The 25,684-nt window shown below is 36.7% G+C and overlaps 1 protein-coding gene across 2 annotated transcripts in view; it reads right to left on the bottom strand.

Moving 5' to 3' along the window:
- LOC140168379 (CD9 antigen-like) overlaps window positions 1-25,684 on the bottom strand; it is a 226,177-nt gene that overhangs the window by 5,697 nt on the left and 194,796 nt on the right. The window contains exons 1-4 of one of the 2 annotated variants that reach the window (XM_072191756.1): window positions 23,317-23,473; window positions 4,472-4,672; window positions 2,781-2,877; window positions 1,316-1,392 (exon numbers count right to left, since the gene is read on the bottom strand). In XM_072191756.1, coding sequence (XP_072047857.1) covers window positions 1,316-1,392; window positions 2,781-2,877; window positions 4,472-4,672; window positions 23,317-23,385 — 444 coding nt within the window. In that variant the 5' untranslated portion in view covers window positions 23,386-23,473. Of the gene's footprint in view, window positions 1-1,315; window positions 1,393-2,780; window positions 2,878-4,471; window positions 4,673-23,316; window positions 23,474-25,684 lie in introns of those variants that run through there. The other variant, XM_072191755.1, reaches the window with a different exon arrangement.

Below are 25,684 nucleotides of genomic sequence, written 5' to 3'. Positions count from 1 at the left end.
TGATCATAGTATACAGACAGCAAAAGACTTATTAAGGTACCATTTATTTTCAACCCTGTATATCCTAAACAATGATGGACATGTCATAATTAGAACGAGCAGCCAATAGCTGCATCTACCCTCATTCGTTGAAATCGGTCAAGAAATAAAGACACAGTGATCCAAAATCCCAAGGAAGATGCAAATTCAAAAGTTGCAGATTGCTCCATTGGATCCCCTATTGATTTGCATGCAAAGCATTCTTGAACAAGGAAACTAGCACCATACTTTCCATTGAATAGAACATTATTTCCAACACTTAAACCCTAACCTAACCCTATCCATAACACTGACCCTAATATCATCCCAAAATGCACTAAACCACAACTTCAACCATTTTTTTTTTGACAAATAAACCTAAAGGCAAAAAAAAAAGTTGTTTGTTTGTCCTCCACCGCCCGCTCCTCAGATTAAGGCCTGACCAAAATATAAATTAAAAAAAGTAAAATTCATTTTTTTCCAAGATTTGGAGTATCTCTGGACCTAGCTAGAGCTAAATGCTAAGATCATTCATGGTTGAAAATAAAAAGCCCCCCAAAAACATTTTGTGTCTTCAATATGCAAAGTTATAACTTGTGTTCATGTCATCATCTATTATTTTTAATGACTTCAAAATACATTGGATTTGAAAAAAGACTATGACATGAACACAGATTATAACTTAAACTGCATTATTAAAGAAACAAAATGTTGTTGTTTTTAAGTCACCATGAATGATTCTAGCATTTAGCTCTAGCTAGGTCCAGGAATACTCCAAATCCGAAAAAAAAAAATATCCACCCGCCCGCACGTCCTCTTTCAAAGCGGTGGAGGACAATTTTTTTTTTTGGGCCTTATGGACTAAGGCCCAAAAATCAAATTGTTTGATTGGCATGACATAAAAAACATAGCGTCGGTAGGTAGGTAGGTACAGATTTTTTTTTTTTTACTTTTTAAGCTGTAAATTGCATTTGATAAAGGCCTTGGAACTTTTTTTCCTTCTTTTTTTTAAATTTCATGTATTTATCTATTTTTATCTATTTTTTGCCAAAAAAAACAAAGAAAAAGTATAGGGTCTGGCCTACTTTTAGGGTCAGTCAGGTTACTCCAATCAAACACTTTTTTAGGCCTAATGGGCTATTCCCAGCTTGCACATGCACTGGTAATATATTTCTGATTCTATAGCATCCAGTGGCTTATCCAATCTAATTGGACAAACTTCTGACAAATCAGAACAAAGAGTATCAATATGCAAGCTCACTAAAAAGCTAAATAAAGTTTTCCTATTAATACTTACTTTTTGTTGCATTGTATCTACTGCTGCCATAACATTGTTATCAGTATTGTATACATTTGTCATTGAGTCTTTCATACCTGAAAACAAAAGAATAACAGTAAGGGAGCGATCGTTATTTATGGCAGGGGGGAATGGGTAAATTTAGGGGAACACAAAATTTTTTGTGGTCTTGAGGGGGGGAACCTGAAATTTTTAGTTGAACCAGGAGGGGGGATTGTTAAATTTTAAATGGAGAAAATTGGGAAAACAAGGGGGGAACGCGAAAATTTTGAGCGGACGCGAGGGGGGGAACGCGAAATTTTTTGTCGATATTTTTGCCAAAACACCCATTCCCCCCCCTGGCGTAAATAACGATCGGTCCCTAACATCCTATTAAACAATCTGTAAATTGATGATTATAATCAGTGGTGGCAACAGAATTTTTTTCGGAGGGCAAAGTGATATTTTTTTTGGTGGGGAGAAGGCAAATATCAATATTGTTGCAAAATGTGGAAATTTTTCGTAATTTTGGGCTTTTACTGGTGGGGGTGTCTGAGGGTAAGAGTTCTGACTGGGGCATTTTGTCCCATGGTGCTGCAACTGATTACAATATTAATCTTATTCGCTCAATCACTTTCCAACTCACCAATCATCCCCCACTCACCACCTGCCCAATCCCAAGGAGAAGTGGTGGTGTCACCAGGGATTTTTTCGTGAGGGGAGGGGGCATGGGGGGGGGGGGCAAAGAGAATTTGGGGGGGAGGTCTTACCATTTGAGGTTCCACTTGCCATAGACAACTAAATATTGCTTGCTGCGAATCATCATGTCACCCAATTTACATTCAAGTTTCAGCATTTTCAATATATACATTGTAATAAATTAGCCCAATATTGGTATGAACGATCTTTCAGACCTAGAGAGTGATTCGACCACTGACTGATTCGACCCCTCGCCTAGCGACATGCTAGCGAGCGATTGACCACTCGCCTTTAAAATCTAGAGAGCAAGGCCAGGGGGATAAAATCGACAAATTTTGTGTAAAAAAGTTTAAATTTTCATAATTTTGGATTTTTATGGCTGACAAAGCTTGGGGGGGGGGGAGAGAAAAATATTTGAAATAAGTGCTTGGAGCTCAAGTTTGAGGCTAATTTTAGAATATTTGGAGGAAAAAGTAGCTAAAAGGCTCTGTAAACTTCAAATGTTGGTCTCGAGAATGGAAAAAGAAACTGGTGGGGGCCTCTGAAATGGAAAAAGAGATTGAAATCCAGTTGGAATTATAATTATTTAAACTTTTTTTCCTTTCAATAGGGTATGTTTGTTCTTAAAAGGCATTTTGTACACTATACCACATCATGATTTATGAATAAGTGCACACTAACATACACTTTAAAACATATCTCCAAACATTGGCTACAAAAATCCCTATAAATCCTAAATCAAGTGTAAAATCACAAACATGTCTAGCCCCCTCTGGCAACCACTCACCTTCTGTCACTATTTTTTTAAGTTCCTCTCTATTGAGATAGCACCAAATTCCTCCTCCAACTTCTGCCACACAGATGAGCAACAAAAATACAAAGAACTGGGGAAAAAAGACACATAACAACATTAGGGAGTGTGTGAGTTCAGTTTGAATGCTCAGAGATATTTATACAGGGGCCTCTCACTTCCCAACCTCTCCTGATTTTAAGTGGATGTCAAGTTCACTTTGGTTCATTTCCTCCAAGCCCATAATTGGTGCAGTGAATACCAGATTCAAACAGTTCTTTTCTGGCTCTTTTCTGTTAAAGCTAATCCGCTTAGGGGTAACGTTTAACTCTCAAACAAACCTGCATTTCGGGCATTCTTTTTCTCTGAATTTTGAGGAGACCTAGGCACTGTTTTCAAAAGTTTATTTCCTTGTACATGTACATGATCCTATGGATAGGTTGCAGGGGTATACCCAGAAACCTTCAATCCAGGGGGAGGTTGAGTGGTGAAAATGTGCCCAAAATAGGTGATTTGATATGTTTTTGGCATGGAGCCCAAAGCCCCCAGGGGGTAAGGGTGCAGGTACTCAGTACAAATGCTGCAAAGATGGATCACATTTTTGGCCAGTTGGTATGTAGGCCCTACACTGACCCTTTTTCTTGGCCAATTTTGGTTTATGGATGGGTCATTTTTCCCAATTTGCTTTCTGAAAATTAGCCTAATTTTGTCTTTACTGTATCAAAAATTGATTTGCCAAAAATGTTGGGAAATGTTGTACATTTGCATTGGCCGAAAGTTTTTAACTTTTGGTATAGTGATGGGTCAAAATTTCTTGGGAAATTGGTGTATGGATGGGCCCACTTTCAAATTCTCACCCTGCCCCAACCAAACTTGAGTACCCATGTCGGCTCAAGTCCTCTCAATCCCCCCACACACACACCCTGTGGTCTAAGCAGGTCTTGCAAGTTGCAACAGCTCCTGAAGGATATAATCTCTACCCCAACCATACTCCTTTAATACCGGTAATCCTAACCCTAATCCTAAACCCAATCCTTGGGTAGCAACAATAATTTGTATGTCTCATAAAACTTACCCAACAAGTAATAATATGAACCACTCTTTCTCCATACAAGCACCAGAGGATCCCACAATGCCAGGAATCTGGGAGGGTCTTTTTGAGACAAACTCTACACCCAATGATCTCTTTTTTCATCAGCTTACACTCAATTACCCCTTTTTTTTATAGAAATTCACACCAAATCTACAAAATTAAATGTTTGTGTGCTCACATGCATTTTGGACGAATTGAATATTTCTGTGGCAATTTTAGCTCAAAATGGCACATTTAAAACAATTTTTGCACATTTTTGCCTAGAAAGCTATTTTTTCACTGTCAATGACACCAACAATTTTAGCGGTCCTATTGAATGACCCCCATTTTCATGGAGCCCACACTGAACGACTCCCTTTCTTTCAAAAATCTCCTACACTGATAGGCCCCCTAGTGTTTACTCCGATACGCACTGGTATCATCACTACATGTATAGATTCTTGCAAAATGAGTATGCATTTTCCATGCAAGCACCACAGCATCCTAGGAACCCAATTATCATCAATATATTCCACCAACATCTAACTATCAGCCACCCTCAAATCTAACCCTAATTCTAATCTCTAGGGTTGCCAGCCAGTCTTGCTAAACTTACCAAACCGAGTAACGGAGCATTTTCCATACAAGCACCACAGCATCCCAGGAACCCAATTAGCATCATGATTCCTCCGATACCGATTATAACATAAACTGCAATGTAGTACTCCTCAAGGTCCCCGCTGGCATCAGCATATTCTTCTACCGTAGGCTCGAAGCAAAGGTATAGACCCACAGCGACCAGGGCACAGCCACATAACTGTAAAAATTAAAAGAACAATAGAATATTTGTAATTTTAATATTATCCACAACAAAACAAACCCTAAAAGACCTCACCATACGTAAAAATGTTTGTTATCACAACTGCTGCCCAAAGCACTCGAATATGTTTATTTAATTTGGCAAAGATGCAACACCACCGGTATTGCACTGGTGCAGACAATGTGCAGACCCTACTCTGTCTAATACAAGATGAACCGTTGCAGCCAGGATAAGTTCTGAGATGGCTTTCATTCACAATTAGTAGAACAAGTTTTGGGTAAGCAACAAGTGATTAAGTTGATTTCATCTAAAGAAATGGTAAATGTAAAATAATCTATGTATGCACTTGTTGCATATAATTCAGTCCCGAAGCAGGACTTAGCCCAGATCCGTCCGATCATAATTCCCACAAAGTACGAGTGTTTAACGTGAGCAATGAGCACGAATCAAAATCTCTGCCGTGTCCGAGGAGGCTCATGCAGGCTGGTTACTACTGGCCATATTGCTACCTGGTAACCTGACTGGTGTTTTTGCAGTGGCACTGACTAGATGCCTATTGCAGTGGCACTGACTAGACGCCAGTTAACTTGACCATAAAAGCTTCGATTCAGACACCCCAGGTGACGTAATGATAGCTTCATGGCATCCTCTAAGGCTATGTTAACACTCGGAAGGTACAGCAATTTACCAGCAGCAGTAAAGAGAGAAAAGAATGTGCTTCGCGCAGGAGAAGATCAGTGAGAACTCGCTGGAGAAGATTCACGGCGCGAATTCGACTCAATCGTGATCGTGGTGAGGAACCATCTGCCATGTTTTCGCTATATAGTTTGTGTGGTTAGATTTAGCGGTGTTGATGTAAAGTTTTCATCATTGTGCTATGGCATTAAGTTGCTGCGGCTACCTCGAAAAGGCTCCCACTTTTTAGAAACATGTTATTATATGTTGAGTCAAAATATTCTTTCAACTCCAATTCAAAGCATTGCATCTATGGATGAAACTGCCTCCAAAGTTGACACCAAATCAATCTGTTTTTATGTATCAAAGAAATTTAATTATTTAAAATTATCAAAAGGAGTCCATTTGGGTGGTTTAAGGTGTCTCTGGCAAAACTTGCATTCAGACCTTTAACACTTAGAATTACTAGTAACCTTTTGCATGCAGATATACACACCTGCACACAAAATTTTTTTAAAAATCAAATTTTTGCAAAACTTCAAAATCGCTTTCTTTTCTTTTAAAAATGCACATTATAAAAAGTGCATGGAATTTTTCAACATCTACAGTTTCAGCCTATTTTCAGGATAAGAGTCACATTATTTTCCAGGATGATTATGTTAGAAAGAATTTCTTAATTAAATCTCCACTCTTGACTCTTTTGCATTATGTAGAGGAGCTGAAATACAGTAGGGCAAGGCTTACAAATACCATTTTTATTTTTGGGTAACCGTTTTTTTTGCAAATTTGGAAAAAAAAACCCACAATTTTTATACAATGCCAATCATGTAACACTTACTTCCCCTAAATATCTCATATAGCTATTTCATGCTGGGGTCAAATGTTATCCATTCTCATTTTGCAAAGTAAAGGAATTTTAAATTTGTGAAAATTACAGCGCTTTTAAATTAAGTTCTTTATGCATAGCGTTCAGACAGCAACTTGTTGAACTGCTGACAGGAGGTGTTATGTACAGTGAAGATCCATTGCACCTGCAGATATTCTCTATTGCTTGGAAATAGCTGCCCATTAGGCCTACTGTCTATTATCACGAGTCGGTGCGATGAGGACAGGGGAGGAACGAGGAAGGCTTCTTGGGCAATATCTGTAGGGGACATGAGGTGCTATGTAATATGAAGATCCTTTACACCTGCTGATAGTCTATATACTGCTCATGATGTGCACAGGGATGTTTAAGGAATAGCTGCCCAATACTGTATTGGAAGAGCTTATTTCCAAACTATGTTACCAGGTTTTAACTTAAAAGTCCACAACCACATGTTTCTCATAATTTACTTGTGTGATACAATCACAATTACTTTGACAAGTTTGACAATAGCAACAATGAGTTGTACCATCAACAAGCCATTATTTACCACATCAATATTGCTTAACAATATGCAGACTATTGTTCTCATTTGGGAACCAAAGGCCTCACACAGTATTGTTACTGTGCATCCATCTACTGTTTGCTTTGTAATGGTGCATCCAACTGTAATTACTATACCTATAGCATCACAACCCTTTACAATGTCGCACAGGTAAATCAGAAACATGTGTTTCTGGACTTAACATGGTTAGGAACAAAGCTCTTCATATTTTGTTAACCTCTGTGCCAGTCATGTAGCCAGGGGCAAGGGGAAGCCCCCCCCCCTCCTGCGGATCCTGGCTGCTGTTATATTTATACTTTAAGGCCTTTTTTGACTATTTTTGTCAAATTTGCCCTGCCTGAAAAGTCACCCTTGGCCCCTCTCTGCAAAAACCCAGGCTATGCCACTGCTCTGTGTTGAGGTCTAGTCCCCACACACTGTTAATGCTCAATGCTCAGAATGTTCATCACTGAACTCTAAAAAGACCCACCCTTTTGCATCTCATTTCATAATGTTTTCAGGTGAAAAACTCCTATTTTACAGTTATAGATCAATAGTGTTAATAGTCCAAAACCCCAATAAATTAGTTTACCATGTTTACCCTAACCCTAAACATCACCCTAACCCGAACCTATGCCCTATAATCCGAACCATAAACATAACCCTAGCTACATGTATAACCCAAAACCTAACCACAACTGTAATCCTAACACTGCTAACTCTAATCTTAACCCTAACCCTAACCTAAAATGCCCCAAACCCTAACTTTAACCCTTTTCACCAGCCCATAGGGCTGGTATCTAATTCTGAGATGGGATTTGTGTACACTAAAGATTAGCTAAGATTATAGCCTTCTTCTATTGGTATGAATTATTTTTTTTAATTCTTGTGGTGGAAATGTTTTTGATGTCTGATCATTCGATTTGCAAGGAAAAGAAAGTATGTTTTGCTGTTTCAACGAACGAAAACGATTGAGTATTGCCAAAGTTATGTTTGAATTAATTATGACTTAAACAGTTATCATAGGTTAGGCCTACACATATAAACATAAACTTGTTCAGCAATCAGCATATCAAAAAAATGACATGGTCAACAATTAGTAATTAGCGGGAATGATCACTGGAACAAGGTCATATCAGTGGACTACTGAGCATAGCATGATGTTTGGTTGCCTGTGAGTGCATAATTGATATGTTGATAACAGATCTAATAATGTTGTAGAATCAAAATCTTCATTATATGGACCACATTGAAGTCGCAAAGTAATTATCTATCCTATCCTGTATCGTTTTATGGATAAAAATGACTCAAAATGTTATTGCTATCTTTAACATCAGTTTTGTCTTTTCAACAGGAAAAATCCGATGGAAAATAAAGTTTTTAGGGGCTAGCTATAATATTGAACAATATATCCCATATTTTGACATGCACTTATAGAAAATAAATGAATTATTGTCTTACTTTATTATAAATACTGTAAAAAATACTGTAAAATGACACATAACTAAAGTGAAGCCACTTTCTATCTTTTTTTTATTTGATTCATAAAATTACATTCAACAAAATGATTGAAGACTGAGAAAACACACAATGCAGACTATTACAGAATGGAGTAGGTAAGATGCCATGTCCATAGCTTTGCAGGAGTTTTGGACTAACAATCAACACATTCAAAAAATACAGTTTAAAAGTGAAGATTGTAGTGAATGATCAGTCCTTTATCATGTGCTTGCCACTATCTACTTTATAGTAAACTATACATTGCGAAATAATATAAAATCATTTTAAAATAAAATGTGCATGTAAGTTGAGTTTACATACCGAATTAACTAACAACTGCAGTGTATTTCTTGATTTTAATAATAAGCATGGGTAAAGCAGTAAAGACAAAAATGCAGAACAATTTGGAGTAATGAATTAAAGAGATGACAGGAGTTATAGGAGTTAATGTTTTTTGCTGTTTCAGTGTGCATGTTATCACCATTGATGGTTTGGTGAACTGTCATGTAACATGGATGTAAGCGTGATCCTAAACTAGAGCGGTTCTCGGCTTTCGCGGTTCTCAGCATTCATGTTCTCGGTGGGTGTTTTTCGACGCAAAGGCGTCGAATGGGATCACCTCCACCATGGGGCGATTTAAATGTGTACAAATCTTACAACGCTAAAAGTCAACTAAGTGGTAAACAAACAAACATAAAAAATATGGGCAAAAATAAGAGTCACATAAATGAGGTTGAAATAGTGTATAGGGAATTATACGACAGTCTTTACTAATTTGACTTCAGATGACCCCTAGGTGACCCCAGCTGACCCAAAATGACCTTCCAAAAATGCAGCCCTCAATGTTGATGGTACCCACCAAGTTTCATGCCCATACGACAGTTTTTACTAATTTGACCTCAGATGACCCCTGGGTGACCCCAGATGACCCCAAAATAACCTTCCAAAAATTTGGCTCCAAATGTTGACAATACCCACCAAGTGTCATGCCCATACGACAGTTTTAGTAATTTGACCTCAGATGACCCTGGGTGACCCCAGATGACCCCAAAATAACCTTCCAAAAATTGGCTCCAAATGTTGACTATACCCACCAAGTGTCATGCCCATACGACAGTTTTTACTAATTTGACATCAGATGACCCTGGGTGACCCCAGATGACCCCACAATAACCTTCCAAAAAATTGGCTCCACATGTTGACTATACCCACCAAGTGTCATGCCCATAGGATTTGAACTGTTCATATGAGACCAAATTTACAAGTTGACCTCAAATGACCTTTGACCTCAGTATATGACATTCAACCCCACCCAAAAAAAAGTATCCAGGGTTTTTGACCATGACCCTCCTATCCTGTAAATGTGAAGTCAATCCCATCCATGCCCGAGATACAGCATCCGGACGGACGGAAGGACGGAAGCACGGAAGGACGGACAGTGCAAAAACAGTATGCCTCGCGGTGGAGGCATAAAAATGCCTTTCACGGTGACCCAAACTATTTACAAGACCTCCTCTGCATTGAGGCTGGCATTCCCTTTTAAAGGGAATTTTTATTAGACTAATGACACTTCAGTGTTTCAAAGATCCCATTCTTGACAGAACTCAAAGATTGCTACAAACAAAGCCAGGAGATTCTATACATTGCTCATGTAATTTCATCGTTCTTGTTAAACTAGTTGATACAACATTCCTAAAAGGGCTTCAAATTACAATTAAATCACAGATCCTGGAATGAAAGGAGATTTTTACAACTCACAGTCATTTGCAAAGATTGTCTTTACGAAAAACTAATCGAGCAATATTATTGCTTGAACGCAGCCATTACATCTCACTTTCTTCCAAGTAGATCAATGCTATGGCCACTGCAAGGTACGCCCAATTATAGGCCTCTTTCTTTGGCATGAAGAAAATCACCAATCATGTGTGTTTAGCGGCGACACGTAGGTGGGAGTATATTTCACGACTTGTCTTACACATTACATGAAGTCAAAGCGCATACTTGTTATATGAATTAGTTTACATAAAAAACAAAGGTTTTATTTTTGTTTGTTTGTTTTACTGAATAAGATAAAAGGTTACCTTAATTTAGTTTAGTTTTCATTATCACAATTTCTTGTGCTTGTATTATTTATTTTTCCAATCTCACCCTGCTCCACCACCTTATTTGTTCATTAAATTTAGTTGAAAAGGAGTTAAAAGAGGAGTTTGCTTCTAAATGAATTAATCTGCAAGTAATTTTTTGTACATATAGGGCCTAAACATTATGTAGCCAGAGGTTTCTAGTGGTATAAAAATTTCAACTTTTTTTGAGAAAAGTGGGTGGATGAGGCTGTGGATCACGAAATGCCCTTTTAAATATAACTGAACTTAGTTGAGCTACCCTTATGAGTCAAGGTAGAATTCCTTTCTGCTCCATTGCTTGTTTACTTTGGATCAGTGCAAGTGGCGATGACTAGTCCTACCTTGTAGCCTTTTTCTAGCACTACTTTCGGGCTCTGTTGCTTTTATATACTATCCAGAGAGGTTGTGCCAGCAACCACGCTAAAGCGCTTCGGTTGAACATCTCGTGCTACACGCTCGCTAAGTCCGCGAGGGCCACAAACTGCGGTACCTTTTTCCATCTCCAAATACTTACAGTGGAAAGACCTAGTCCTACATAAATACATACGTACAACCCTTTTTCTTACTTTAATATGTGTTTCTAGATGACAAGCGTAAGTCTAGTCCTATTTCAACAGCATCTTTCCTGTTTTTTGTTTTGTGGCACCATGCATAGTAAATATTCATGTGAAACATTTTTTTTTTTCATTTTTATGAAAGCACTTTTTGTTCATTTTCTATTTTCAGTCAAAAGAGAGGATTTCAAAAGTGACACATTTGGGATATTTCTTCCTTCAGGGTGATTCCCACTGTCCAGGCCCGTGACGGGGGGAGGGGTGGCTGCAGGGGTGCGACCGCACCTCCCAAAATCGCCCCCCCCCCCTGGAAAAAAGTCCACTTTTTCAAAATCAGCACCCCCCAAAAAAAATCCTGCGTACGGGCCTGCCACTGTCTTTTGTAACTGGCTCATTACAGTGTGACAGAAATCTTTGTCACTTTTGAAATGCTCTCATTTTCATGTCATATTTAGTTGGGAAAATAAAGTCACATCATGCCGAATGAGGTATCAAAATATGCAGAACAAAATTCTCCATCTACTGACTACTAGTAGCGAATAGCGTCTTTAAGATGCTGCTTTTGTTTAAAGTGCATGGTTACTTTTTGTGCGCAGTCACAGTAGATCACTATGGCAATGATGATGATGCACCTTTGGGTTTCAACCTTACCCCACAGGGAACATGTTTGTAGATTTTACCCATGCTGAAGCCAGGGTTTGTTTACCCCTTTGTTTTTCCAAGCATTCAAGGCAAGGATGATGATGATGATGATGTGATGACAACTATAACATGGATTACATTCAACTTCATGTTAAAGGGTTAGTAAACTTTACCAAAGTGCAATTCAACATTTTCAATTGTGAGTGATAGCAAATGGATATGCCAAAACTGGAACGAACAAAAAGAATGATTGGTTTGCACTTTTAATAGTAACTGGCACTTTCGCGAAGAGCCTAGGCATAAACCATCAGCAAAAAAACAAAAACTTTGCTCCAATATCATCTAATGAACACTTTGTCTATCGCACTCTGGTGGGAACATAATGTGTACATTTTGCCATTAATTAGCCACACAAATTCAATGGGTGCAACAACAAAACTCGCGGCGCTGTGTCATGTTGGCTCCCGAATCTTTAATGTGCGGGTGGACCACCACGATCTTCCACTACGTGTTTCAGGACTACTTATTGTCAGTATGATAACAGTCAATGTCTGTGCTGACGAAACTAAGTTGGACATGGACAACTAGGTGCACCCCCCCCCCCAATTTGGCAAAGTATTAAAAAATCACAAAATATCACAATATATGCAAGTGTATAGCAAGGAAAAATCAGGTTTTTATGCTTTATTGATCAAAAATGGTCAAAATTTTAGGAAGAAAGTCCCCTTTTTACAAAATCGGTCCATCTTGGAAAAAAGGTCCACTCTTTCAAACAAATCCTGCATGCGGGCCTGGAAGCAGGCAAAAGGAAGATGCATATTGAAAATGTTGAAGGGAGGGATGGAATTCAACTGGAATGGTTCATAAGAACAGTAAAATTTGTAAATAAAACATGATTCAGAAATCTAGCATTGCTGTTGAACACATCAAAATGTAAATAGCACATCACACTCATAAATCAGTGCATCATCCCTGTTTGGGAAACAACTAATTAATTTCAATTGGCCAAACCTGTCTGACCTCTGACCCTGACAGGCCCTCAGGAATGTAAGTGTAAACCATCAGTGTCATCTTGACAGAACAATGGCAGCCCGAGACATGTAATGTCTGCCATCAGGTGACCTATGACATCAGAACATGAAGAACACTACCTCCAGCAAAATTTTGCTCCAGTGAATCTAAAAATTGACAAAATAAAGCCCCCATCTTCATTGTGATTTGCCCTGGGTTGTTTTGTGACATTTAAAAACAGTCTTACAGACACTTGAATTATATCAATATAAAACAAGGGTAGTTTCAAGCACTTCGGGCACTTTTTGTTTCCACTTAAGTTTAAGAACGTTTCAGGTATTCTTCTCTTAAAATAACATTGCTTTGTCTTCAAGTTTTTGGAAAACGAAACAGAATTAATTCAACAAAACAAGACATGGCAAAACAAAAGACACATACTGTTACCCCTGCCCCCCCCCCCACACACACACACACCCACCCCACACCTATGTGCAATCGCCGTCAAACGTGGGACGCTCTTTAGGACTGTGCAAACGTGGACATCCAAATCTGTAAACAATCAACTACAAGGATGTTTTTCGCCTTTTTTTTTTGTATTTTTTGGTATAAATGGAATTTAACCTAGTAACTGCGGACGTTCGTATCTCTTACATAACAATAGAGGACGTATTTTGCAAATACATTATACATGCAAAAAAAATTGTCGTTGTTTGCAGACCTCCACTAACTGAGGATCCCCCATTGCCGAGTGGTCCGCGGTTGTAGAGTGCGTGTATGTGTCCTCGGTTGAAGCGGTTGCACACGCACCCACACCTCGACACACCAACACAAACAATGAGGGAAACAACAACCAACAACACATATAAAATAGGCTGGAAATTATTTTGGCTGATTTTTCCTAGAATTTTTGACCCACACATTCAGGGTGGGCAAATTTTTATGTGCTTTTTTAAAGGAAAAATCAATATCAAATAAGAAGACTGTATTTTGATTCTGTATTTTTCTTTCCTTCTATAATTGTTTTTTAATTATTTTTTTATCTCCCATTTCCAACAAATCAGCAGCACCTAAGGCCAAATAAAAAAATAAACATGTTTCACGTCCCCTCTCGCTTCCTTTTTTGAGGTTTCCTCAAATATATTTTTATTTTTTGAAATTCAGTTATAACTTTTCAACAAAATATGTCTAGGAAGTTGGGATGCATTCTATAGCCTTGTTAAGATACAAGAAACACTTTAGGAAGGTTTTGTGATCATTAGAAGGGGTGTAACTCTCAGAACATCAAATAAAAAAGGGCCTCCTCCTTTTTCCAGGCATTATTGTATACGCTAAAACAGCTCTAAGTATGGGTATTTACACCAATTTTGCGATAAAAAATAGAAAATAAAAAGCCCCTCTTCCTCCTTTTTTTGAAAACCGGACGTGAAACATGTTTTATTTTTTACTTGGCCTAAGCCAACCACTGGAATTGCTATCAACTCATAATGGGATATCAATATACCAGAGGATACAGAAGCTACCGTTGCCTAGCAACAAGGACTGATAAAGAGGAAAGAGGTCATTGTACATGGTCACATGTCAAGGCAGCTGATGTTATTTGTCTATTTTGGAAGATAACATGTGTTTATTTATCATGAATATTGACCTTTCTTGAACTAAATTTTCTTTAAAAAACAAGTTTGTGTCATATCTATTGGTGTGTGCCAATCCTGCACAAATTTTGAGAAAACCAAAGTTGGAAAAATGTCAAGAAACTGGTAACTTCAGGGCTTCACAGAATTCTATGTCAGCACTGACTGTGCTTCTATGATGTTAGAAAGATATATTTCAACAGATTTAATCTTAAATATTACAAACAACATAGACAAACCTGTCCAAGATAAGCCTATCAATCTATTCTATGTTAAGATGATTTCCAGGAAAATTACATGTAGGCCACCAGGCCTAAGGCCAATTACAATTGATTCTTAGTTTCCTGTTTCCCGCCCGTGTCCAAAGTAGAGAATTGCAAAATATTTAATTATTTTATTTATATTTTGGATTTTCTCTTTAAAAATAACTTTTAATGACTTCCATTTGCTACTTTCTGACTTTGATCATATCATCTATAATGATGATTAAACATAGAACCTAATTGTACCATTACTTATGTATAAAATCAAACATAGTAGTAAAATAATTAAATGCATGCTCCTTGTCAAAATGGCTTGATGTAGGTTGCGACCACTTATTTTAAAATAAAGAAAATAAAAGATAATTAATAATTAATAATTAAAAGTCGCCTCATCCCTGGTTTTCAACCATGAAACAGGAAACTAAGAATTAATTGTGAAGGGCCTAATAGGCCTACTTATATTACTTCAAATGATATTCACTGTAGCTAAGGAGAAGAATTCTATACACAATCAAAAATTTGGAAAATATGCTTGATTACAAATTTTATTCCAGTATTTTCATAGATCATCATTCATCAAGGATCTATGTAGCATGTATAAACACTGGACATATCTGAACATGTTATCTATAGAGGTCAAGACCAGTTTTTAGAGGATTATGGTATCATCTTTAAAAGCTTTTATGCCCACACAAACAAGTAAGCTGATATCATCATGATCAAAGATGATAGCTTGAAAGCTAAAATGTTTGCTTGCAAGACCGAATTAAAATATGGGATATGAAAATGCAGGAGGAAAATAACACCATATTTCCCATGTGATAGGCCTACTCTCTAATTCAATACTTTTCTTTTAAAATCCGGACTCATTTATTTTTTCATTCAATAGACAGTGATAGAGGGTGGGTTAGCATACATCTGCCATAAAAGGTGAACCATATTGCCGAAAGATATCCAGGGGCAACAAGATCTGCTCCAACAATGACTTATTAGGCAAATTGCTTAAAAGGGCACAAAATGCACTTTTACACTATTTTATTTTGGCCCATGAATAAAGTAGGCCCCTAAAGTGATTTTTTTGGTGTAAAAGGAACCAAAACGAAGCTACAACTGACTACTGACTACTATTGGCTGACCCTCCCCTCCCCTCAAATAATAGTAACTACTACTGATATTTCTTTAGATAACTTTCTTCTAGGAAGATCTTGTAAAAAATATTCTTGAAATGATATTAACATGCAAAAAGTAGTTTATTATAATTGACTCAATGATCTCAAAAGTACAAACACAAACTGTTAATTGGTATAATTGGGATCATTGAATCGCTAATCATAATTGGTTTACTGTTCAAAACATGAATTGAATTCTAATAAGGAAATAAAATATGTTAAAAATAACCCACCAAACAAGCAAACAACATTTTTGTCAGTACACACTTAAAACTACGGGTCAAAAATGACCCAAAGCGGGGTCATTTTGACCCCAGCATAATTATCAACTAAACACCATACCACTAACGTGTTCATTTGGACACCATTGGTCGGGGTCATTGCAATGACTACGTATTTGGGTCAAATAGTAACCCCATTGGGGTCAAAATATTACCACATTTCGGGGTCAAATGAAATGACCCCTTCAAAAGGGTTGCCTTATTGGGTTACTTAATGACCTCATTTCGGGGTCAAATGAAATGACCCATTTGAAAGGGTTGTTTTATAGGGTTACTCAATAACCACATTTAGGGGTTGTTTGGATTTTTTAGTAGGCCTATGGTCATGCTGGTCCCACCAGGACATAAGTGTGTTTCTGCACAGAGAAAGCATTACATAAACAGCAAACTGCAAAATGCATCTGTGTATCACACTCACACGCAGTCAGTCATCGCCTATGACAGTTCACGTATTATAAGCTTACATGATATAAGCTTATAACAACTGCAGCCAAGACACCGGCCACGACAGCATAAAATGAATCTGCGTGCATAGACAAGGGTCTATGCATCCTTGCAGTCTCACTTTTCAACTAGCTTTTCATATTCCATCATGCAGACAAGCACACACGACAATCCGCTGAGCTGCACAATCAGAACAAATATGGCGCTGATATGACCACATGGGAAGCCGATGCACACCGTGTGTGCAAATAGTTCGAAAATGCAAGTGATTATAAAGTTGACAAATTGGGTAACTTCGGTCAAAAAATTAGTTTTATTTATTAATCAACAAACATTAATTGCAGCTCATGTTTAAACTCATTTATGAATTGAGATTTTCAAAGCGGAAGATTGAAACTGATATCAATGCTTGTGACGGTATCGGCAAAATGACCACTAAGTTTTTGACCACGTTCGTCGTGGCTAAAATGACCTCGTGAATGTGGTCAAATTAAAACAGTACAACCCCCTTGAAGGGTCAAAACAACCCCAAACGTGGTCAATTCAAAATGACCACAGAAAATATAACCCCGTAGTTTTTAGTGTGTATCATTATCTCAATGTGTGTTTGTCCATATGAGTAACCTAATACATTATAATGGGCTGTTCCAGAAAATAGATCCCTATATGAGTTTGGATTTTTGGACTTTTTGACCAGTTGTGATTGCTGGAAATCCAGACTTTCAAAGTGTCTAAATACGTAAAAATCTAGCATAAAATAGTTCAAAATCAAAAATTCTAAATTTGAGCGGCTCATTTTGGACAATTCCATGATGTTTTATTATATATTTTATAGCATTTCCAAGCTTTTTCCAGTAACATTCACTGGCAACTAGAATTCCAGTTGTTTTCAAGAAGCAAACTTGGAAATCCAGACATTCTTTTTATTGAAAATTTACTCCTCTATAAAGGATGTGTACTTTTTCTGGAATAACTTAATATGGTGTGTCCATTTGTGAGTCATGTCACAAACAAATGCAGAAACCTCATGGTTCCAAAACAAAACAATTTATTGTACTAATTTCATCTTGTTAACCATCTTCACTCTATGCAACACACACATTTGGCAACATTTAATTTGCTTTTGAAAATGAAACACAAACCAGGATGAAACTGAAATTGGTGTTGAACAAAGTGTTGTAACTTTGGTGACTGAATAGCGATGTAGAACTTTTAAAGTTTTATGAAATCATGTTTGGCAAGGCGATCATACTGTTAGTTGAAATCTCATATTTCATATGTATCATATGTATGTACTTGATCAAAAGATTGACCATATAACTATAGATTGATCAAAACCTTCATAAAATACCATAAATGATGCGACCTGCCAATCCATTGTTTAGTCCAAAATTTGAGACATATTTGCATGTATATCTGTTTGATTGATTATTTGGACTGTTTGCCAAGAACTCTTGATGTACATTGTAAGTGTAAAATATCTGTGTCATCCTGACAGAAAGTACAAGTCTGAAACATGTCTGCCATCAGGTGACCTATGACCTCAAAACATGCAAAAGGCTATCTCCAGCAAAGTACTCCAGTAAACCTACACATGAAAACCCTCTGAAGGGCAGCTTTGATATTTCCATTGAAATCCATGATAAACAGCACTACCTGGACATATTGGGACATGTCACCAAGGGTTAACATCCTTATCTTTTAGAAACTGACATGGCTCTCTACACACCAGAATGATGATTTAAAGACCCCTGCAAAGCATGAAGCACTCTCATGGTTCACTCATGTATTGAATACAAGTCTGAATGCACCATGAAAATCTGTAAATCCAGACTTTCAGGCACTAGACAATCAATATCCTAGCAAGTTGCCACTGCCCCAGTCACCACCAGGAATTGAACCCAAGCCCTCATACAAGTATCCTATTCATTAAGCCACATATTAATTCTTACTCATTGTAATTGACCATTTGAATTTGCAAACACACAAATAAACAAACAAGGTATGGTTGTATAGGTTGTATAACTTCCTTCCCATGCATTTATAGTGAAGGTGTAACTATATATCCCAACTATATCTAGCATTTCAGGTAGATAAACTAAATTGTTTCCTCAACTAACCACACAGACCTGACCTGCAAAAAGATCAGCAATTCACATGATAGAACTGCAGTGTCATCTTCAGGAAGAAAGTTCTCTGCCCTGTATATTTGATCATTAGATCTTTCCCTGCCTCACCTATAATATTGATTTTCCGATTTCACAAACTGTGATTACAGGAAAAATCTAGAATTATTGCAGCTATATCCATATATTGCCTTCTTCCATGTCCTTAATAGTTCCGATTCGAGAAAGCATTTGTGTCAATAATTTAAATTTTGCTCACACAGGCCAGTTGGAAAAATGCAAATTTACATATTGTTTTTCTCCAAACAATAAATTACCATAACCATACAATGACTACAATGAAAAACCCTTGCCTATCATCTAAGAGTCAAACACAGAACCTCCAAATATCTAGTCCACAAGTCAACTATAAAATGTGACATATCATGTCAAAAAGAGACACTTTTGGGCAGGTTATCAATTTTACAGTTCTTACATTTCTTAAATATAGAGATATTTTGCTCCACAACTCCGTTTTCCCCAATGAAATCGGACATTCCTAAGCGAAGATATTGCTTTCGCAAGTTATGGTATTATAAAATTGGAAGTTGAGATATTGGCCTTTAAAAATATTATTGACAATGTTGAGAGTAGGAATTACCTTGAAATATGTCTTAGAAAATACAAGATGCCAGTTTAATTCCGTTCTGAAACTATCAGACAATATTTTTAACATTAATAACATCACAAATTCGCAACAACCCCAAATTGTGAAAAAATCACCCCGGGCAGATTTGTGGCTATTTCGCCATTTAGGATCCTGCCCAAAAGTGTCTCCTTTTGACATGTCACATCACAAATAAACAAATTCTAACTTGTGAGCTATTCACTCCTTTAAAATCAATCAATTCCACCTACTAGCTGCAGAAACAGAAATATCTCTAAATTTTATTTTTAACTTCAAGTTTTCTATTTGACATTGAGGTAAAGTCAGTGGACCATCAAAGATAACAATTATTATGCAACCATAAGACAGTAAATAAGTATGCATTTCATGTACTATTTAGGGGTTATCCCTACACAATCTTCTCTATACTAGATGTAAGAGGAAGAGATACAAGATATAGGGAAGCATGTTCAAGGCTCATAGCTCTCATTGCAATATGTGCATTATCATTGTTTTAGACTGTGAGGACAATGACCTTTTGACTGGCCCATGGTTTACACCAATTTTGGTTAATTTTCTGCCTATTAGGCACAGCTCATTCAGTAGAAATTTCAAGAAGGTGAAAGTGGGAAATGTTTACTGTAGTTTAATATTCACAGACTACATGTACGGGTAAAAAAATAAGCCATGTTTCTTTGAATTAGGCTCAATGAAATTATCAAAAACATTTGGCAAAACAAGCTGCATAGGCCTAGGTGCTGGGTCATAAATTAAAAATAAACTTAAAAGTGCTAAAATTGATTTCTTTCTTAATTTGGGACACCTTACTGGGTTTTTTTTCACCTTCATATTCTTCTTCTTCTTGTTCCTTATAAGTGCCTCCCTCATATGTATGAGTATTATCGCACTGCGTACAGACAAGCTGTACCGTACTTATTTTTTACTCGGGGACCTGAGTGTATTTTTGAAGTGCAGTCAACAGTACTTCAGGCCCAATATGTGGGCTTTGTGGGCCAAGTGCATCCTAGCACAATCTGATTTGATAGTTAAGTGTTCAAGTTTCTGATTTATACAAACTGTTTCTGTGGCTAATTTGATTTTATTATACAAACATCATCCAAATTCTCTTTACTGGAATGAGAAATGTTGAAAAGGTATCAACATTCAACTATGTAAAGTAATTAACATTAGGTGATGAAAAAAAAAACCCTGTTCTACAGGCCCAACCGACCCAGAATTTGCTTTTTGCAGATTTTTTAAATTCTAATTTTGGTAAAATCAGCCATTTTGGGGCCAAAATTTATTAATTTGGGCTGAAAATGTTTCAGAAATATGTTTGCAAGAAATCTTTACATTTTTTTTCAGATTTGTCAGATTTTGAAGAAATTTTTAGGTAATTGTAGCCTCCAGAAAAAACAAATACCTGACCGACCGAACAACCCTATAAATGATATCCTTTCGCCAGTGTTCGAAATGTTGGTTGTCCGTTCGCCCGGGACAACCAAAACATGCACCGGACAACCAAAAATAATGCTTTAGTTGTCCGGCGGACAACCAAAGATCTACAGCCAAAAGTCACTCTTTTAGCATGTTAGTTTGTTCAAATCTAGCACAACTGATGAATTGTTAAATATTTAAGAGTAATTGTTCATAAATTGACTCCACTCACTCCACTTTATTGGTCACATGTAGTTGTTTTCAGATTGTGGCAGCTTACGGACAACCAAAAACTTTGGTGGACAACCAGAAATTACAACCTGGTTGTCGCGGGACAACCCCTTTTATTTTCTTAATTCGGACACTGCCTTTCGCCCATAGAACAGAGGTGGGTGTTTTTTTGTCGCCTCACTGAAAATTCTGAAACTTTTCCAAGCAAAGAAACTTTTATGCCATGAAAATAAAACTTTCCCAAGTCTTTACATGTAGTGACTATTCACCAAAGAATTTCACTCCACACCTCTGGGCTTTACCAATTGAAAGAACTCAAATCTGACAATCAAGCGAGTAAAGTATTGGTAAGGTCAGGTTCACACAATGTACAAACCATTGCAAAGTGGCTTATAGAAAAGTTTGATCCTAACAAACCTCTACAGAAAGCAAATTTCAACTTGAATTATCTTTCATTTCTAGTTTTCAGTACCTTGAAGGTCTGCGATAAAATTCAATTTCAACCGAAGTTTTCAATTTTAACCAAAAGTTATGGTTCAAGATGTTATGGATATTGGACAAACAATGGTTTATACCTTTTGAGGATAGCGAGAGGAATCGCTCTCTATACTGCTCTCCTTAAATCTGATATAGGGCAAGTGATTTTTAGCTCTCCTTATGCCTGAATGATTTGAAAATTTTATGTAGAATTGTAAGATGTAACATTTGCTAAAGACAAGGTTTATGTAATTTATGTTTTTCATAATTTTGATTTATTCACAGGTGTAAAGGCCAACATCTGGTACAGTATTTTAAACAAAATATACATGTCAAGATTAAAATAAATATTGGGATCCCGATATTTAATCGACCAATCAGATTTGCTGATACACATATCCACGATCTAGGTTGTCTTTAGCAGGAGAAAACTAATTAAATGCAATGGTGGCAGATTAAGCATTAAAATTTAGAAAGATTTTTGTCGCTGTTTACTGAGACAAGTGCACGTGAAGCATGCAAAAACTGCAATTACCGACTATTTTAGCCTTAATGAAGGTGAATTTTGGTATGCCCCATCCGCACCCCTGCTTCCAATGCCTATGATTAAATGGGAAAATATCCATCCAAAAACCCATAAATCTATTAACAATTCACATACATATTTAAGAAAATATTCCATTGATTGTGTTCTCAAAAATAATAATCATTTGGTACCTTTTCGCTTTTCCCTGGACTATTTTCCCATGAGCAACCATGTAGCCTTGCTCGAGAACTCTAGCCAAGAATTTGCTCACCGATAGCTTCACATTCTAGGCTAGAGACCTTTGCATTCAAAATCTAGTCGGATTCGCTGAAGCATGACACAGTGTAAAGCAATGGAAGGTCAGAAGTAAACACAGCCGATCACGACAGGCGATTGCATCAAAAATGTTGCTAAAATTACACTTCAGCAAAATTTTAGACCGTCCAAAATACGCAAATCTTCCTCAAAAGATACAGATGACTCATCGCAATATAACTTTCATCCAAATTTCAACATTAACAGAATAAATAACCTCCGGTGTAAAAAATTGCACCGCTGTCCGACCGAAAAACCATAGTAAAGTACTCTAGCATCGAATGCGTAACTATCGTGTGCAAATTTGAAGCTAGAGTTCTCGAGCAAATGTAGCCTAGTTAGCCTACAAAACTATTTATGTTCTATTATTTGGTTATCACTTTCATGATTAGGCCTATATAGATCTAAGTCCAACAAATCCATGTGAAATAACATACAAGGAAATGCAGAGTGAACTTTCACAACAATGATTGCAACTTTCACTTCCCTTCTCAAAGTCACATGCCCAGAATCATTTTCATCTCCCTTTCACTTCAGCATGTTCAGTTTCAAACTTTGTTCACTCTTAGAAATAAAGGTTTGAGTTCAGGCCTGCCCGTACATAGTATTTTTTCTTCTTTTTTTGGGGGGGGGGGGTGATTTTGTCCTGATTTTTTTGCTTGTTATGCTCACAAATTACGTTATTTTGGGACTTTTTTTTAATACATTTGCAAGTACAGGCATACAGGCCTGTAAATTGACCCTTGATTTAGGCTGATATGTATTATTGGGATTATAAAAAGTGTGTTTTTTACCTTTACCAATACTAGTACTTGTAGGTCTAGCTTGTTGAAAACATCACATGAGAACTGTCCACCAAATAACAAATATTACCGTTCTCTATCAGCAGATTAGTCATGAATGGAGGTCAAAAGTAGTGTAAACTTAGCAAGCATAATTCAGACAAGAAAATAAACAAGATTGTGACATGGTATTGTAAACTCATTACTGAACTACTGCATAAACTTAGATGTACATGCATGGGTCTCTATTATACAATGCTGTATTATTGGCATAGTGGGCCTAACACAGCCAGAACATGTGTTTTACGCAAGGATTAGCCCTGGTGCTCCTGGCTTGACCTCCGCTTGAACTACACAAAACAATCTCGGTTTACAACAAGCTTCGATTATTTTACTTACCAAAATCAAGAAGTTGAACGCAAACAAGAGGTATTTCATACACGCTATACAGCCTTTGACTAAAGCCATTTTGAAGGGAAACGATGTTTTGAAGATGTAATATTCCAGACAAGTTCTACCAGAAATCTTATTGTACCACCAGTACCATCACACACACAACAGCAGGAACTTCGTAGTAAATGAAGATGCCCTGTAGCGATTTTACGACTGGTAGAAGTTGGTAACCAAAAGTGTTGCCATCTCGTTTTCAATTTAGGGGTTTTCCCAGTTGTCAGTTGTTCAGACTGAGGAACTTTAAACAAAATCTATTAAGGGCTGGGGTATGAACGTTTGGACAGTATTTATTTTGGGACATTAGAGCACATCAGACATATCGAATTGCATTCTGAATACGAAGAATGTCATTCTGATATCAAATAATTTTGAATTTTGAAATTCGCAATTTAATACACATTTTATGGCAAATCATTAAAAATTGATATTTTTGATATTTAACAGTACTTGAAGTAAACTTTATAAATCTGATGATTTATACTTAAAGTGTATGTAGGTGGGTTGAAAAGCCGACGATCAATTGAAAATTTTGACCTTTCGTATTGAAGATATGGATTTTTTCCCAAAACACCAAAAAACAGGTCTTTTGGGAAAAAATCCATATCTTCAATATGAAAGGTCAACATTTTCAATTGACCGTCGGCTTTTCCACCCTGCTACATACACTTTAAGAATATATCATTAGATTTATATAATTTACTTCGAGGACTGTTATATATCAAAAATTCGAAAAATATCAAATTTTTATAATTTGTCATAAAATTTGTATTATATTGTGATTTTCAAAAATGAAAATTATTTGATATCAGAAAGACATGCTTCGTATTCAGAATACAATTCGATAGGTCTGAGGTGCTCTCATGTGCCACAAAAAATACTATCGAAACGCAATAAACGCTCATTTTAGATCCCCACTTTTCTCAAAAAATACCACTGGAAACCTTTGGCTACATAATGCTTATATGTACAAAAATTTCTTGCAGATTAATTCATTCAGCAAAAATATCGTGAAATTTGAATCAACTGAAATTTTGGGAATAAGCTTTTTTTTTCGGACGCCTCCCCCCTCAATAAAAATTCCCAAAGGTCCAAAAAGTCCCTTTTTTTTACCCCAAAAATCCCATTTGAGCATGGCGAGCGAAAAAATAGAGGTTTTTATACCCGTTTTGGTCAAAAAAGGTCCAAAATCCGCCCAGTCCAAAAAGGTCCAAATTTTGAAGAAAAAAAGGCCCACTTTTTAAAAATCAGGCCCCAAATAATCCTGGTTACGGGCCTGTCGCAAACTAGTCATAAATTATTAATGGCCGTACATCAGCTATCATTATACATTCAGGAATATTACAAGCCCGACTTTGTTCCGGAAATAATTTCCACATTCTGAACAGCGCTCCCAAAACCAAAACTTTGATCCAACCGTCACATGGTTTTATGTAGGCCTATAGTTGCCTAATTGTCACCTGGTTTTATCCACTCATCACATGGTGTGTTTTTTTTGTAGGCCTATTTGGTGTGATTATACTATAGTAGGTAACTGAGGGGCATTTCGTGATCCACAGCCTCATCCCCCCCCCCCACTTTTCTCAAAAAAAGTTGAGATTTTTATATCACTGGAAACCTCTGGCTACATAATGTTTATGTACAAAATATTTCTTGCAGATTAATTCGTTTTGCAAAGATATCGTGAAATTACAACGCATTGTCTATGGAGCAGTGTAATACACATAATCATGCATAACTCGCAAACGCAAAATCGGAATCAACTGAAATTTTGGGAATAGGCTTTTTGCGTGGATATGTACTGAAAATGTCATAAAAAGAGGATGATAGGATCACGAAATACTCCTTTAACCATGGTGCAATTTTGATTGAATGTCTTGTCCCCCGTCGCAATTAATGCAGCCCAAAATCCAAAAGCATGCAATGTAGGCCTATAAAGCCACCGCCTATACATAATTCATTATTTTTTTAATCCATAAAATTGCTTAAATTACCATGATAATACAATTTTTTTTAAAATAAAAGCTGAAAACGAATTCGTACTTAATTTATCTTCTTTATGTCATCAAATCGCAACCAGAACAGAAATTGGCACTGTATAAATATTTTTGGATTGAATTGATTGATTATTTGCTAAAATAAACGTTCGAGTTTATTTAGTACTTGAATCAATACATAATGAGCCATAGAATTATATCATGATTTAAAAAATCTTTAAATAACTGAAAAATAATCTTTGTAATTATTGAATTGTATTGTTTCTATTCGAAAGAATTACATTTTCATTATTGACATTGTCATAGCAGCTATAGCTTCC

This window comes from Amphiura filiformis, chromosome 13 (assembly GCF_039555335.1).
Source record: "Amphiura filiformis chromosome 13, Afil_fr2py, whole genome shotgun sequence".
Taxonomy (NCBI): domain Eukaryota; kingdom Metazoa; phylum Echinodermata; class Ophiuroidea; order Amphilepidida; family Amphiuridae; genus Amphiura; species Amphiura filiformis.
The sequence above is the reverse complement of the archived record's forward strand: the minus strand, read 5'-3'. Positions and strand labels throughout refer to the sequence as shown.